Genomic DNA, 13,998 nt, shown 5'->3' on the forward strand with positions numbered 1-13,998 from the left:
TCCTGCCTGGAGCAGTCCTGCACTGGGAGCCTTTTCCAGTAAAGCCGCCCCCCTCTGGTGTCCTTGTAGTTATCTCCAAAGACGGGAGGAGCTCCAAACCATTTGTCTTCACCATCCATTCCCAGCAGATGACCCACCCATCCCAGTCACTGGACGTTGCCACGGACACCCAGGAGGAGCTCAACGACTGGGTGGCCAAAATCCGGGAGGCTACACAGAATGCAGATGCCAGGGTGAGTGCCCAAAGAAAGGTTCTGACTGGAGATACGGTTCCCAGAGTCCTGGGTTGGGGGTTCCTTAAGAAGGCACCAGGACAGGCAGAAGAGAAGGACAAAGGGAGAAGGGAAAGAGAATGGAACAGGAACGCAGAGAAAGGGAGACGGAGGGAGGATTCTGGCTTCTCTTAAAATTGCTCTAGAGGCCTTGATTAAAGGCAGACATACAATCTTACCAGAACCCCATGTAAAAAAGGTGATGCAAGGGAACTGATTATTTTAGTACATTAAGAAGCAAATTCATGACAGATTTTCAGCATGCACTCTTAGTTACATTCCTGATTGGTCAGAGTGACACTTGGGGAGGTTCAAATATGTTTTTTCTTCACTCTGGGAGCACCAAGCCCCCAAGGGCTTCAGCCTTCTGAGCCCCATGGGAATGGAGGGAATGTGCGGACGCATTACTTTGAGGTTGCTCGTTTGAGAAGGAGGGGCGTCTCTTCTAGGTCTGCTTTAAGGGGAGGGAGGCTGCACTCCCTTTCTGCTTCCTATTTCGGTTATTGATAGGGAGGGCACTTGGCAGACCAGCATCTGGATTTTCATGTCCAATCTACAGTTTGCAGACCATCAAGTCAGGAGCACAAGTGTGCATTGTCGTAGGAGGCAGGTTTCAGATTCCTCAGCTAGGGCTGCTGTCATAATGGACTGGACTGTCCTGAAACGTGATTGTCTTTCACTGCCTTAGGCTGGGTGTCAAGGGTCTGACCCAGTTATACATCCCCATATAAAAGTATGTTTAATTTCCAATCTGCCCTATCCATTTAGTTTTGATGATCATATGAAAATGGGGAGAGCTGTGTTTTGCTTTCTTTGCGAGAAGCAGCAACCCTGAAGACCTGTGAGCAACATCCAAGACTAAGATTAAGAACAATACGTTATGTGTATGTGTGGAGGGGGGGGGGGAGGGAGAGAGAGAGAGATGCTCCCAGGGTTCATTCTGACTTTTGTCTTCGTATATCTTGTGTAGATGCAGGAGGGAAAGATCATGGAGCGGAGGAAGAAGATTGCCCTGGAGCTGTCAGAACTGGTCGTTTACTGCCGCCCAGTGCCCTTTGATGAGGAAAGTGAGTCCTATCCAGCCCTGTAAATAGGGGCAAACAATGAAGCTGTAAATGGCTCGGGACTTTGTTTTTTGAGGGCGTGCCCCTCCCTGTGTATACCACCTGCCTGAGTATTAAGACATACTGACGGGGCTCCTCTCTGTCCCACTCTTGGGAGCTGTGCATTTATGTGGAGATGTGAGAGGTGGCCTTCTTGGCCATGGCACCCTGGTTGTGGAATGCCCTCCCTTCAGCGATGCCATTCATGTCAACACTGGCTTCATTTTGATGCCAGGATCAGACCTGGCTGTTTACCCAAACCTTTGGGTCTTCTTGAGGGTAGCTCAGTCTTGATTTGGTTGCTTGGGCTATTAGTGCTGATTTTACATGGTTGCGGTTTTATGCTGAATTGGTTTTATTATTGTACCTCGGCCTGAGGTCTGTTGATATAGGCCAGGCTAGAAATATTTAAATAAATAAAACAGGCCTGAGGATGCTGTCCTTTGGCCCTCTGAATGCCCGCCTCTGGGGGCCTGTTCCTTTCTTGCCAGGTGCCAGGAGCACCTGAATGTGTGTGGGAGGCACGCTGCTGGGCCCAAGTCAGATATGGGAGGTGTGTAGGGAGGTGTCAGCTTTGCTGAAGCTAAGCAGGAGGTATCCACACCTGCTTAGCTTCAGCAAAGCCGCAGCATCAGATGCTCCCGGACTATTTGCTAGGCTCAAGCGCACGCGTTTTGAAGGCCAGTGAGTGGTGCCATCTGTATTCGCTCTCTCCACATCCTTGTGGTGATGTTAGGAGCCTCTGCCATGTGGCCCTGTGATGGCCTGTTCCCAAAATACCCACCCCTTCGCCTGTTTCCCCTTCCAGAGATTGGCACAGAGAAAGCGTGCCACCGGGACATGTCTTCCTTCCCTGAGACCAAGGCGGAGAAGTACGCCAACCGCAGCAAGGGCAAGAGGTTCCTGCAGTATAACCGCCGGCAGCTGAGCCGCATCTACCCCAAGGGGCAGCGCCTCGACTCCTCTAACTACGACCCGCTGCCCATGTGGATCTGTGGCAGCCAGCTGGTGGCCCTCAACTTCCAGACACCCGGTAACGCCTCCCTCCTTCTGCTTCCCTTCTCACGCAGCTGAGGCATCTGCAGTGTCCTGGCATGGGCCCAGCATTCTTCTGGGGAGGCAGCCCCGTGGCAGGCTGGGCGAGTAGTGGAAGCCGGCTTGGGCAGGGCCCTTGGTCACTAACAGGCAAAAGTGAGGTAAACTACCCAGGAACAGTCTTAGTAACCAATAGGGCCAGCCTCCCGCAAGGGGTGTGTGAATCCCCCGCCTCAGGCGGCAGCGTGGAAGGAGGAGCATATTGCCCACCCCCCCGCCCCAGGAGGGCCCCCACACTGCTTTGGAGAGCCTGCCAGCTGCTCTCCCAGGGGCCAGCAGGGCCCTTTGGAGCTGTCGCCTGCCAGGAGCACACGCTGCAGTGCTCTGGAGAGCCCCGGCCACCCTGGTCTCCCTCCTTGCAAAGGCCGCAGTGGGAGAGTGGCCAGTGGGGCTCTCCGAAGCAGCCACCCACCCTCCAGCTTAGTCTGAGAATCTCAGGGTGAGCCGGAGAGCAGGCAGGGTTCTCCGTGGAGCCGCATCAGCCCACGGAAGCAGCCGCCGCAGCTCTTCGGAGAGCCCAGGCAATGGCAGTGAGGTGAAGGGGGCCCAGGGGGACACATGGTGACGGGTGGGACGGCGTCAGAGTGTGTGGGGGGGTAATGGGTGCGGTGGGGGGGGCGCCAGTGCTGGGAACAGATATCGAAAGATTAGGCTCCAGCCTTGGGCCGGGCCAGGCTGTTTGTCCCTCTGGCCCAGTCGTGACTCCTCTGACCGGCAGGAGCGGCTCTCCAGGCTCCCAGCAGAGAAGGGTCTTTCCTGTCACCTGCTGTCTAATCCTTTGAGCTGGAGGTGCTGCCGGGGATTGAACCGGGGGCCTTCTGCACGCAGTGCAGGGGCGCCGCCACTGAGCCACGGTTCCTCCCCAAGGCTTGGCGGGAAAATGGAAGCATGTAAGGCCTGGCTGAGGTCGAACTGGTCAGATCCAACATGCAGGGCCTGGTCTACTTCGGCTCCCCCAGCCTAGGGTCTCAGTGCTGTTCTGGCTTTATTTCCTGCTAAGATACCAGTCAAGACTCAGACCACGCCGGGGGGGGGGGGGGGCCTTCATGCCCTGCTTCGTGAACATTTCATTCAGCATCTGGCTGCAGCCCACCACTGGTATCCAGATGCTGGACTAGATGCACACGCCTTGTCTGATCCGGCAGGGCTTTTCTTATGCTCATACAGCCCCTCTCTAGTCACAGTCTGAGGCGCCCTGCAATTCTCTGCTCCCCCCGTGCCCATCGTCAGCACTGTTGTAAGAAACCAAAGGATTGACATTTCAGTTCCCGCAGTGGGGCCAGTTCCAGACAAGTCACTTTCCTGGACCACTCGGAGCCGTATTTCCTTGCTGCGGTGTCACCTGGTTTCCCTCCTAGCGCAGATTGCTTTGTGCTTCCAGACAAGCCAATGCAGTTGAACCAGTCGCTGTTCATGCTGGGCGGGCACAGCGGATATGTGTTGCAGCCGGACGTTATGCGAGATGACCTCTTTGACCCCTTTGACAAGAGCAGCCTGAAGCACGTGGAGCCCATCACCATCCAGCTCCAGGCAAGCGAGCGCGGCATGTCACGGAGGGGAGGGGGGGCCCGGTACAACCCGCCTCCGCCCCCCATGCAGTGCATCGGGGGCCCACGCAGTGTCCTTGGGATGTCTTGCCAAGACAGTGGTCAGACAATGCAGTCTTCCTCCCCACAGATCCTGGGGGCCCGACACCTCCCCAAGAACGGCCGCAGCATTGTTTGCCCCTTTGTGGAGGTGGAGGTCTGCGGCTCCGAGTTTGACAACAGCAAAACCAAGACGGATGTCGTAGGTGAGGGAGCGCACCTCCTGGTGTGTCTGTGTGTGTGCCCGAGGCAACCGGTCCTTCTCCTCCCACAAAGCAGAGCTCGTTCATCTCGACACCAGTTCGCTGACACAAGGGGCTTCCCCAGCACAGACGTCTTCTGAATCGTTCGCCACAAACTGTGGTTTTGCATGCTTCCTATTTTCCCCAAATGCGATTTAAGCCATTTGTTTTCCTGACAGTTCAGATGACCCATTCAGTAGGAGCAGGGTGCTGTAGATGTACAAAAGGAGCGGGAATGACACCAGCCAGACACAGGCTGGACGCAGGAAGCTGCCTTATAACAAGTCATAGGTCCATCTAACCCAGTACCATTGCACAAGCAGGTTTGCATTCTGGCTTGTAGGGAAATTCTATTTTGAATTAACATTTCCCAGAAACATTCCTGGGCAGCACATCCTACTAGACCTCCCCTCCCCACCGCCAGGAAATTCATTAATTTGGCTTGTTCTCTGTCATATTATGAATCCTGTATATTATGTACCACAAAACAGGTGTACCTCTATTCCTTTGTCAGGCATTGGAGGGTTTGTTAGTAGCAGCTTTCTGCAGTGTTCCTAAGAGGGGTCACTAGTGTAGGCTCAGAGAAAGGCCTCATTCTCACTGTTGTCAACCTGTACCTGGATTGTACCATTTCAAACTGCAGGCAGGGACTCACATGATGTGAGTCCCCCTCACATGTCCCCCTCATTAATAATGTCATTATTAATGACATTATTAATCATTATTAATGTCCCCCTCATTAAAAAAAAAACCCCAAACCCCTGCAGATGGAAAACTAGTATCTCAGGGAGGGTTCCAGCCTAGCTTTCTCCCTGACACACTCATTTTCTATGTGCAGGGATATTTTTTTCATTGGAGCACTCAGTCATGCAAGTCCTCGCCTGCAGTCTAAAGTAGTACAATCAAGACGCAGGTTGACCACCTCAATGAGAATGAGGCCAAAGTCACCTGAGTGGTGACCCCATTCTTCCAGTGCAGTGGTGTGTGTCACTGTGTGCTGGTGCGTACCCAAGCTTGCCCAGGGGAAGGCAGTGCCCCACACAAAGGCCTTGGCCCCAGTGGGAAGCCCTCTTCCCCCCAGGTCTTGTCATGCAGTGCCTGCTTGGGTGGCTCACAACATACTGCTTTGTTTTTCTCCTCCCCCCCCCTCAGCTGACAACGGCCTCAATCCTGTCTGGCTCATCAAGCAGTTTGTCTTTGACATCAACAACCCCGAGTTTGCCTTCCTGCGCTTTGTGGTCTATGAGGAGGACATGTTCAGTGACCCCAACTTCTTGGCTCAGGCCACCTTCCCTGTCAAGGGCCTCAAAACAGGTACAGATGGCATCTCCTCCCTGCCCACCTCCTGCCCCGGCTTGCTTCCTTTCTCTCAATAACCGACTGCACAGAATTTGCCTTCCTTGGCTAGTGCTCTCCACTGGGGGCACGTGGGAGTGCATGCGGGGGGGGGGGGCACTTAGGCCAACGTGGCACTAAGTTCTCCCTTCACCCAATTGGCCAAGGATGTCACAGAACTGGTGGAGAAGCTCCACAGCCTGGTTGGTCTTTTTTAGATGATCAATGCTTTTACTTAACAGTATTATTTATTATTAAATTTGTTACTGGCATTACCACTTAATCTAAATCTAGTGCCAGCAGTGGGCTAGGAGCCACCTTGAGTGCCATTTTTGGAGGGAAGGCGGGGCTCAAATCCGATCAGTCAAATAAATACATTTATGCAGCATTTTCAGTGGACAAGGTGGTTCATAGTAAGGGATTTAACATTTACATTACTTGCACAGGGCGAAATCCAATGGAGCTTTTCCTCTCACAGAACTGCTTCTGTCAGCAGAAGTGGGTGATCCCCCCCCCCAGTACACCCTCAACATCTGCTCTGGAGGGTTGGGGACCATCTGGAGCAGGTTTTCGGGGGGCTGCAGGAGGACGGGGAGAGGGAGAAAGTCCCGTTGCACGAGCGGACATCCTTCTGTGTAGTGTTGGCTTCTGCCCCTGGTTTGTCCTGTTAGTGTCTTCCTGGCAGCCCCGATTTGGCGGCCTCCCTTCTGCCAGGGACCAACAGCAGCAGGCGTAGCTCCGGGGGGAACTTTGCATGCAGGAGGCCCCTGGTTCAGCCATCAGCAGCACTAGTGAAAAGAATCTCAGGTAACAGGGCTGAGATCGACCCCTGGAGAGGTGTTGCCAGTCAAAGGAGGAGATTTTCCTGGACAATATGGACAGTGGCCTAAAGCAGTCTAGAGCAGCTTCACATGTTCAGTGTGGTTTGTTGCCCTACAGCACAAGAGAGCCTCTGTCAGAGTTGTTCCACCCACTTTGACATCCTTTGCTGTCTGCCATTTGTTTCCCCTCCTCTGCTGGAAGGTTCTTCACAGATGGCCGCACCTGTTTAGGCGGGTTGTGCTAAATGTGCCTGAAAATGCCATGACTGCTAAATCTCCTCAGGAGCCTTTAGTGAGCGACTTAGACAAAAGCATTTTGAACATCCAAGAATCCAGCATCTCCTGGATCACATGCTTTGCATTTGTTTTGCTATTTACCTTTCTGATTTAGTGGATTTGGGGTTCTAAATTAAACTCAGGTCCCTGCCTGCAGGTTACAGGTCGGTGCCCTTGAAGAACAGCTACAGCGAGGACCTTGAACTTGCTTCTCTGCTGCTCCACATTGAAACTGTCAATGCCAAGGTAGGCAAAGTGTTTGTGGAGTTCTACATCTGCTGCTACTGGTGGAAGGCAGGGCCTCTCTTGCACACTGTCTGTTATCTGTGCAAATGCCAGATAACACAGGTCCTGCTTAAAAGCAGGAGACTGTAGGACTCTGTGAACCTTCCTACTTTAGGCTTGCTATTTAGACAGATAAAGGTCACAGGGCAATTAAAGCAAGGGGCTGCATTTATTAAAAATGTAATTGTGGTTCTCAGGGTTTTAAAAAAGATTATCATGAACTTTTTCTACAAAAAAAATACAATTTTCTTCCATTTGGACATGGGTTGCATTCATGACATGTGCTCCAGCAAGCAGGGTCAATTGAGCATTGCTGTCGCCTTTAGTTGTCTGTCAACTTATCCATCGCATCTTCTGCCCTCATCATGCTTTGGATGAAACACGCTGTTAGTGTTGCCTGGAAAACCTCATGGTGCATTAACTACGTTACCCTGTATAAGATGCTTCAGCACCTTTGGGTGCTTTGTCAGCTAGCATGAAAAATGCATTTTGATCCCTAACACCTGTTTGCTTTGGTTTTTAACTTGGGGATATAATTGACACCATTCATGATGTTGCACTCCTAACACAAATAATTTGAATGAGACGTATCTTTTAGAAAAGCAGCTGTAGAAACTAGACAGGCAGCACTGCTGCCTCGTCAAAGACTGTGTGAGATTCGAGGGATCTGAACTTTAGCACCCACAGAGTTTTGTCTGTTTCCTGTGTCTCAGGAAGAAGATGATGAGAACTTGTACTCCTCCATCCAGCAATTGCGTGACCGGGCCAGCGAACTCTCCAACCAGGTGTCCAACTTTGAGCACAGCAACAACTGTGACTCACGTTATCAGCAGCGTCTGGACGAGCTGCGGGCAGCACAGGAGAGGCTCATGGAGCTGACAGAAGTGCGCAACAGGAAGTGAGTGGAGTTCACCAGGCCTTCTGTCAATCTGGAAGAAAAATCCCCCACCCCCGGAGGGCCCTCAATCCTTGGTTTGGCAAGTTCCCCCTTCCCAGCCTACTTGATTTACCCTCTTCCCTATTGTAAAAGAGCTCTTCTGCATCATCTTCTGCTCTAGTCTCTAAAGTCAATGGAAGAAAGAAAGCCCTCCAAACCATCAAATCTGCCTGACATCATCAAAGACACAGGAGTGGCTATGGCATTAAAGAGAGAGTCCAAAAAGTGCAAGAATGTGGCCCAGTCTGGACAACAGAAACAGTGGGTGCTTTGGGAGTGAGCACGTTGGCTCCTAACTGCTCTCCCATTGTGCGAAACAACCCAGGTTAAACCATGGGTTCTAAGTCTGGGGTGTTCCTCCCCCAGCAACCCACAATTCCAGGTTCACACATGCTAAACAACCCAGGATGAAGCGTCCCTGGCTTATCATAGCAGGAGAGGGTGAGCAGTCAGGAGCTGGCACGCTTGCTCTACTGCTCATTCACAACAACCCACGGTTGTTGTGTCATCCGAACTGGGTCAGTATCTCTTGTGCTCTGCTCCACTAAAATCAGAGGCTTCCAAATATGTCCTTAGCTACTCTTGGGACGGCTGAGCAACTTTAATTTTTGAGGGGAGGCCTGAAGTCATGTTCTTTTTCCCAATGCAGGTTGATGGAGAAGAAGAAACGAGACCGGCAGTTGGCCAACAAGCGTAACTGAGCCAAGGTTCATGCTCTTGGCTTGCCCCTGCTACTCAGGAGCCTGGAGCGGCCTCCCCCCACCAAAACCCAGGGAGGCCTTTGATACCAGCTATTGCCCAGACTGCTGCTACCCAAGTCCCGGCTGGCTGGCTGGCTGGCTGCCTGGCAGTGGGGCAGAGCCTACCACGGCTGATGTAACCACACCAGGAATGCTCCCCAGCAGTGTTGGGAAGCAGGAAACTGGCGCTTTGCTGGCCATTCCCCATTGTAGCAAGCAGGCTGGCTCAAAGAACACAAAAGCCTGCTAGGATGGAGACCCTGTGATTCCCAAAGGCCCCATTGCAGACATTTCAGTGTGAGCCACTTCATTGAAAAGTTCGGTTGAGCTCATTTTAACCCATAGCATCTTCCTTCCCACGGACAGAGGAGACTTTTCTTTTATTCTTTTTCATTGAATTCCCCCCTCCCCGCTTTTGGTTGCAACTTTTGGCAGCGGCACACATCTCTGATCCCACTGGAGACCCCAGAGAGCTTTGTTTCCTGCACAGTACAAGCCTCTAAGAGCTGGCTGGAAACAGGCCAAAGGACTAGAACAGTAGGAAGCTCGGACAGAGGGGCTTGACGAGAGTCATGGTTGGATCATGAGAGCTTGCACGACCCAGCTGAGCAAAGATGCCAAGGTGATAGGCGCAGGCAAGACTATGGAGTAGGAGTGAGAATCACAAAGGGCAGGGGGATGAGGAAGGCCAGGATAAAGGTGCTCCCTTTGGGGGGGAGGGTGTCACGGAGTGCCAGTTGACTGTAACACAGATCGGGCTACTTGTTTTCAGCCCCACAGCTTCCCTCTCTCCACCCTTAAGCACAAGTTCCAAAGTGACCGGCAGCAGCCTTGCCTCCCACATGCCACTCGAGCCCCTGTGTTTATTCAGAAGTAGGTCCCATTTATTTCAATGGGGCTTATTTCCAAGTAAGGGTGCACAGGAGGCCAGGCTGGTATATTTATTTATTTATTGTAGAGGGAAAGGTCTCCCGCCCCCTGCTGCCTTCCACAGGAGAACACTTCTGAATAGGCGCTGCACGCCTGCTGTTGCAGACAGTAGAGCCCAGACTTCCCAGAAGGGTCTACTGCAGTGTAGCAACAGGGAGGGAGGCTTATCCAGTGTTGTGGTCGCTATCTCGTTCCCACCTCCACAAAGGCGACCCACATCAAGCCTGATGTCACATTTTGTGCCAGCCACGGTCTGAGAGCCCTGCTTCTTCACCAGGGTCTTCAAAAGGAAGCAAGATTGGGAAGTGCAAAAACCCTACAGAGAAACTAAGTCACTAGTCTTATTGATGCTTCAGTTGAGGAAGAACCTCTTGTGTCACTTTAGGTAACAGCAATGACAACAATGCTGTGCAGACCCATGATGAAAAATGTGTCTGATCTTGTCAGAAACACCTTTGGTTCCACTTGAGCAAGCCGTACTTTAGCCTCAACTTCCACCTGAGACAGCTCTAAACTGAAACTACGTTCGGATGGCCATTGAGAGACGCAGTTTTCAGGAGAGGAAACAGCACCTTATGGGATGGCAACAGCATCTCCCAGAGCTCGGAATCATCCATGGGTAAAAGATATGGTGGACCACATAGTCCAGCAACCTCTCGCTACTTCAGCCCTAAAAAGTACCTGTCTAATCTTCAAGAAAGGTATCCTGCCCTCTTGCTGAACTGCTCCTACGCTTTAGCAGTTCTTTAGATATTTAACCTAACTCCATTCTCTCCTCTTGCTTGCATGCGTCTGTAATTTACATATTTGACTTTGGGCTGTCATGTGAACAGTTGAAGACACCACAAGGCAGGATGTGGTGTTGTGGGTAATTCTAGTGGCCAGGGTAAGAACAGATATAAGTGAGAAGATTGCGTGGCCTCTGCCTTGTCTGCCAGCCCACCAGAGCAGTCAGGAGAGAGAGACTCCATGCCAAAGCTCTGCAATATGTCAGTAAGGGTGCAATCCTATGCATGTTTAGACAGAGAAAAGGCCTACAACTCCCAGCATTCCCCAGCCGGCAAAGGAGTTGTAGGCCTTTTCTCTGTGATAACATGCATAGGATTGCGCCCTAAATCACACATTCTCTGTTTGGTGCTAAGGAGGTATCAAAGATGCCCAAGGCAAGGCAGGGATCACATGAACAAGGATCTTTGCCTTGGCCCTGGTATCCTTGGCTCCTTCCCTCCAGTTCGTTGCTTGCCTCCATCGTTAACAGAACTTGCTCTTTATTCTCTTTCACGCTACGCCAGTTGGGAAAAAATATTTCTTGTGATCGATGCAGTCCTTCCACCAGAGGAAGAGGACCTCTGGATCCAGCCCAATTAATTTCACATTTTGAGAATCTGTTGCAGATATAAGATTTTAAAAAATGCAGCTTGGCTGGTTTTAAAATCTCTGAAGGTGTGTGTGGCCTTGAGCAGGATATCAAGTCAAAGCTTCAGTGTTCTTAATGAGTGTGTTGTTCTTTCCCCGACTCCCTGTAGCAGGATCATGTATGCAAAAGAAACAACTTTAGGAATAGCTGCGTACTTCATGCCAATTGCAGAATTTGGATGGCTTTGACACAAGGCGCTGGGAGCCATTAGGCTCCTTCACCCCGCAGCTGAAGCAAAGGAACAGAGGTGCCTCCAAGGTGGGCCCAGCCTAAAGCAAAGCAACAGCCCCAACTTAAGCTGCAGGGAAAGGGAATGCAGCTGCCAGCTTCATGGGAACAAAGCTCTGCTCAGCTTCTGCTGCTGTGAGGCCTGTGTAAGGGATGAGGTGGTCTTACTAGGGGTTCTTGCAGTACCAGCAATGAAGATGGGCCTACTTGTAGAAGCTAAAGCATCTGCACAGTAATTGAACTCCAAGAAAAGTGAGCAGTGAGATTTGAACTGGCGGCATACATTTATGGAAGGCAGCATTAAAGGGTGCAAGGCACTGGGATCACCCCTACCAACCCTGGAGATGAATGGGACTTTGCTTTCAAGACTACACCTATGCGCTCTGTTCAGTGGTGTTTGTGCAGGAAACTTTCCAAGAAAGTTGCGGTCAGTTGAGAAAAGGGAAGATGCAGTTACTGCACTGAAGAAAGCTGGCAGGGATTGCAACAACAAAAATGGCTAAGAAGAGACCAAGATGCTTCCAAAGCATTGAGTGTAGAATCTCCTGATCAAGTTCTGCCTGGGGCAGCTTTGTTCTGCCAAACTGTGCCATAAATTGACCAAGGGGGAGGGGCCACAAAGCTGTCTGTGGTGAGAGAGACCCTGAGCTGTTCAGCCGGGTGATGGAGAGACAGCAGTTTTAAAAGCTAACAATTAGTACCTCAGAGGCCTATGCAAAAATGAATGGCCCTGAAGAGCTGATAACACTTGGAGGTGAGAGATGGAAAAGAGGGCTAGAGAGAGGAGCAGAAACTTCTTCATTCAGCCTTTCCAGAAGCTGCCAGAGCCACAGAGGAACAGCAGTTCCCGAGCTGTGGTAAACTCTGCACACCCACCAATGCAGGCTTTCTTGTCATAGACTTGAGCAGGTTGAGAATTTCAACTTTCACTATTAAAAAAAATCCTGCAGATGCAAAGATAAGCTTTGAAATCCTGGGGAAATCTCTGAAGTTAGAGAGGCTGAATGGGCCTTGCAGTGAACAAGAGGATGCAACTCCCACACTCCACAAAATGCCTTATCCCTTTATGCAGAGTTCGGCATTTAGGGTGCGATGAAGGTGGAATATGCAGCTCTCTCCGGAGCGCTGCAGTGCCAGCACTGACAGTTTACGTGGTTATTCACAAAGAGGCCTGCACGAAGGTGCACAGCCCAGGAGTTTTCTCCTATGCACAGGAGAGATGCTCTGATGTTGAGCAGGACCTTTTGTCCTTGGAATGCTTTGCCCTTGCCAGAACTTGCCTGGGAGATTCTTTCTCTCCTCTTTTTGACCCACTCTGGCTTTCTCCTCTGTGGGGCATATGGCAGAAGTCTCACTGCATTGGGGTCAGATACTGGAAGAAGTATGTTGTGGAGAGCTGCTAGCACACAGAAAAATTCAGGGCTAGAGTTCTGGCAAAGTCTTGCTGCTTTGAGCAGGTGGGGCTAAACTGGGGAAAGCTCCTCCCACTGAATGGGATCAGCCGTGAAGGCAAGTGCATACCTTACTTCCAAAGCAAGTATGGGGTGCATATACTTCCAAAGCAAGTATGGGGTGTATCCCACCTCTGAAAGAGAACTGCCAGTAATAGTAGTTTGTGGGGTAGTCAGACTGGGATGTATGCCTGCTTGCAACTGGTGCATAGCTGCCAGTCAAGATTAAAAGTACTTGGTTAAATGGGCTGTCAGTTTGACTCGGCTCCTTATATGTTCACATTATCATAAAAAAAAGATTCTTCCACTCATTTCAAACATATCATCAATGGGTTTGGTTTGGGTTTTTTTTCCATTTGAGAGAAGGCACAAGGAAACTGCTCTTCCATGGGGACGTTTGCCAGAGCCAGCCATGAACTCCAATTTACCTCCCATTCCTGCATTTCACCTGGGAATTTTCTTGCTCTTCAGTTCAGTACAGGCAGATCACAAAGCATCATGGGATCGGGAGGGAAAAGCTTGAGAAAGCGGTTGACCTGCCAGCGGGACACACACCTCCTGCAGGGAAGTCCAGACAGCGCTACTCAAGTTCAGTGTCCAGGCTGGTTTGCAGCCAACTGAACAGGAAGAAGCCACCTCTCCCTGAGAAAATGACAAGCCAATGATTATTTTGTGTGTGGTGGTGGTTGCAGATGTACGGTTGGGAGACCCTAGCCAGGGAGAACACAAGAAGCACAAGCAAGTCGGCAGGCGCACCAGCACTGTTGCAAGGAGATCAACCCTTCTAGCGCTATTCTGGGGAGGGACTCGTGTATCCTTTGTATGAAAATAAATCTATTTAGCCAGTATTTATACATGAAGGTGTTTGCCTGAATTTCTGTCTGGCTTTTTCTTTCTCCTGCCAAGGGTGCAGTTCTGCTTTCATGGTACTACCAACCTCCAGTTGATGGAATGGCCCTGCTACCCACTCTTCAGGCTTTCCGCTGCAATGGATTGATAGAAATACCCATCCTCACCTTGCCTACAGCCCTGGCAGCCATCTCATTCTCCCTTTGCTGCACATGAGCTTTGCTTCTGCCATGTCTGTCTATGCTATTTTGGACAGGAACTGCATGGCTTTGACCTTGTCCAATACCACCAGTAATGGCACTATTTATAACTTCCAATTCCCTCATCCACATCTTTTAGCATCCAGATGTGGACAAAACAGGAGTATAACAAAGACATCCAGTTGTGAACATTTTCCACTTAATGGCCCTTGCACAGAGAGACATTTCTTG

The 13,998-nt window shown here is 50.9% G+C and overlaps 1 protein-coding gene across 1 annotated transcript in view; it reads left to right on the plus strand.

Moving 5' to 3' along the window:
• LOC146346491 (1-phosphatidylinositol 4,5-bisphosphate phosphodiesterase gamma-1-like) overlaps positions 1–13,571 on the plus strand; it is a 106,638-nt gene extending 93,067 nt beyond the window's left edge. Inside the window, exons 24-32 of the mRNA XM_084848557.1 lie at positions 70–233; positions 1,243–1,339; positions 2,184–2,408; positions 3,852–4,000; positions 4,148–4,262; positions 5,451–5,612; positions 6,888–6,976; positions 7,729–7,913; positions 8,602–13,571. Coding sequence (XP_084704683.1) covers positions 70–233; positions 1,243–1,339; positions 2,184–2,408; positions 3,852–4,000; positions 4,148–4,262; positions 5,451–5,612; positions 6,888–6,976; positions 7,729–7,913; positions 8,602–8,653 — 1,238 coding nt within the window. The 3' untranslated portion in view covers positions 8,654–13,571. The remainder of the gene's footprint in view (positions 1–69; positions 234–1,242; positions 1,340–2,183; positions 2,409–3,851; positions 4,001–4,147; positions 4,263–5,450; positions 5,613–6,887; positions 6,977–7,728; positions 7,914–8,601) is intronic.
• Positions 13,572–13,998: the final 427 nt, after the last annotated feature.

This window comes from Heloderma suspectum, chromosome 4 (assembly GCF_057233095.1).
Source record: "Heloderma suspectum isolate Gila_16-S chromosome 4, 16-S_ref, whole genome shotgun sequence".
In the NCBI taxonomy this organism is placed as follows: Eukaryota; Metazoa; Chordata; class Lepidosauria; order Squamata; family Helodermatidae; genus Heloderma; species Heloderma suspectum.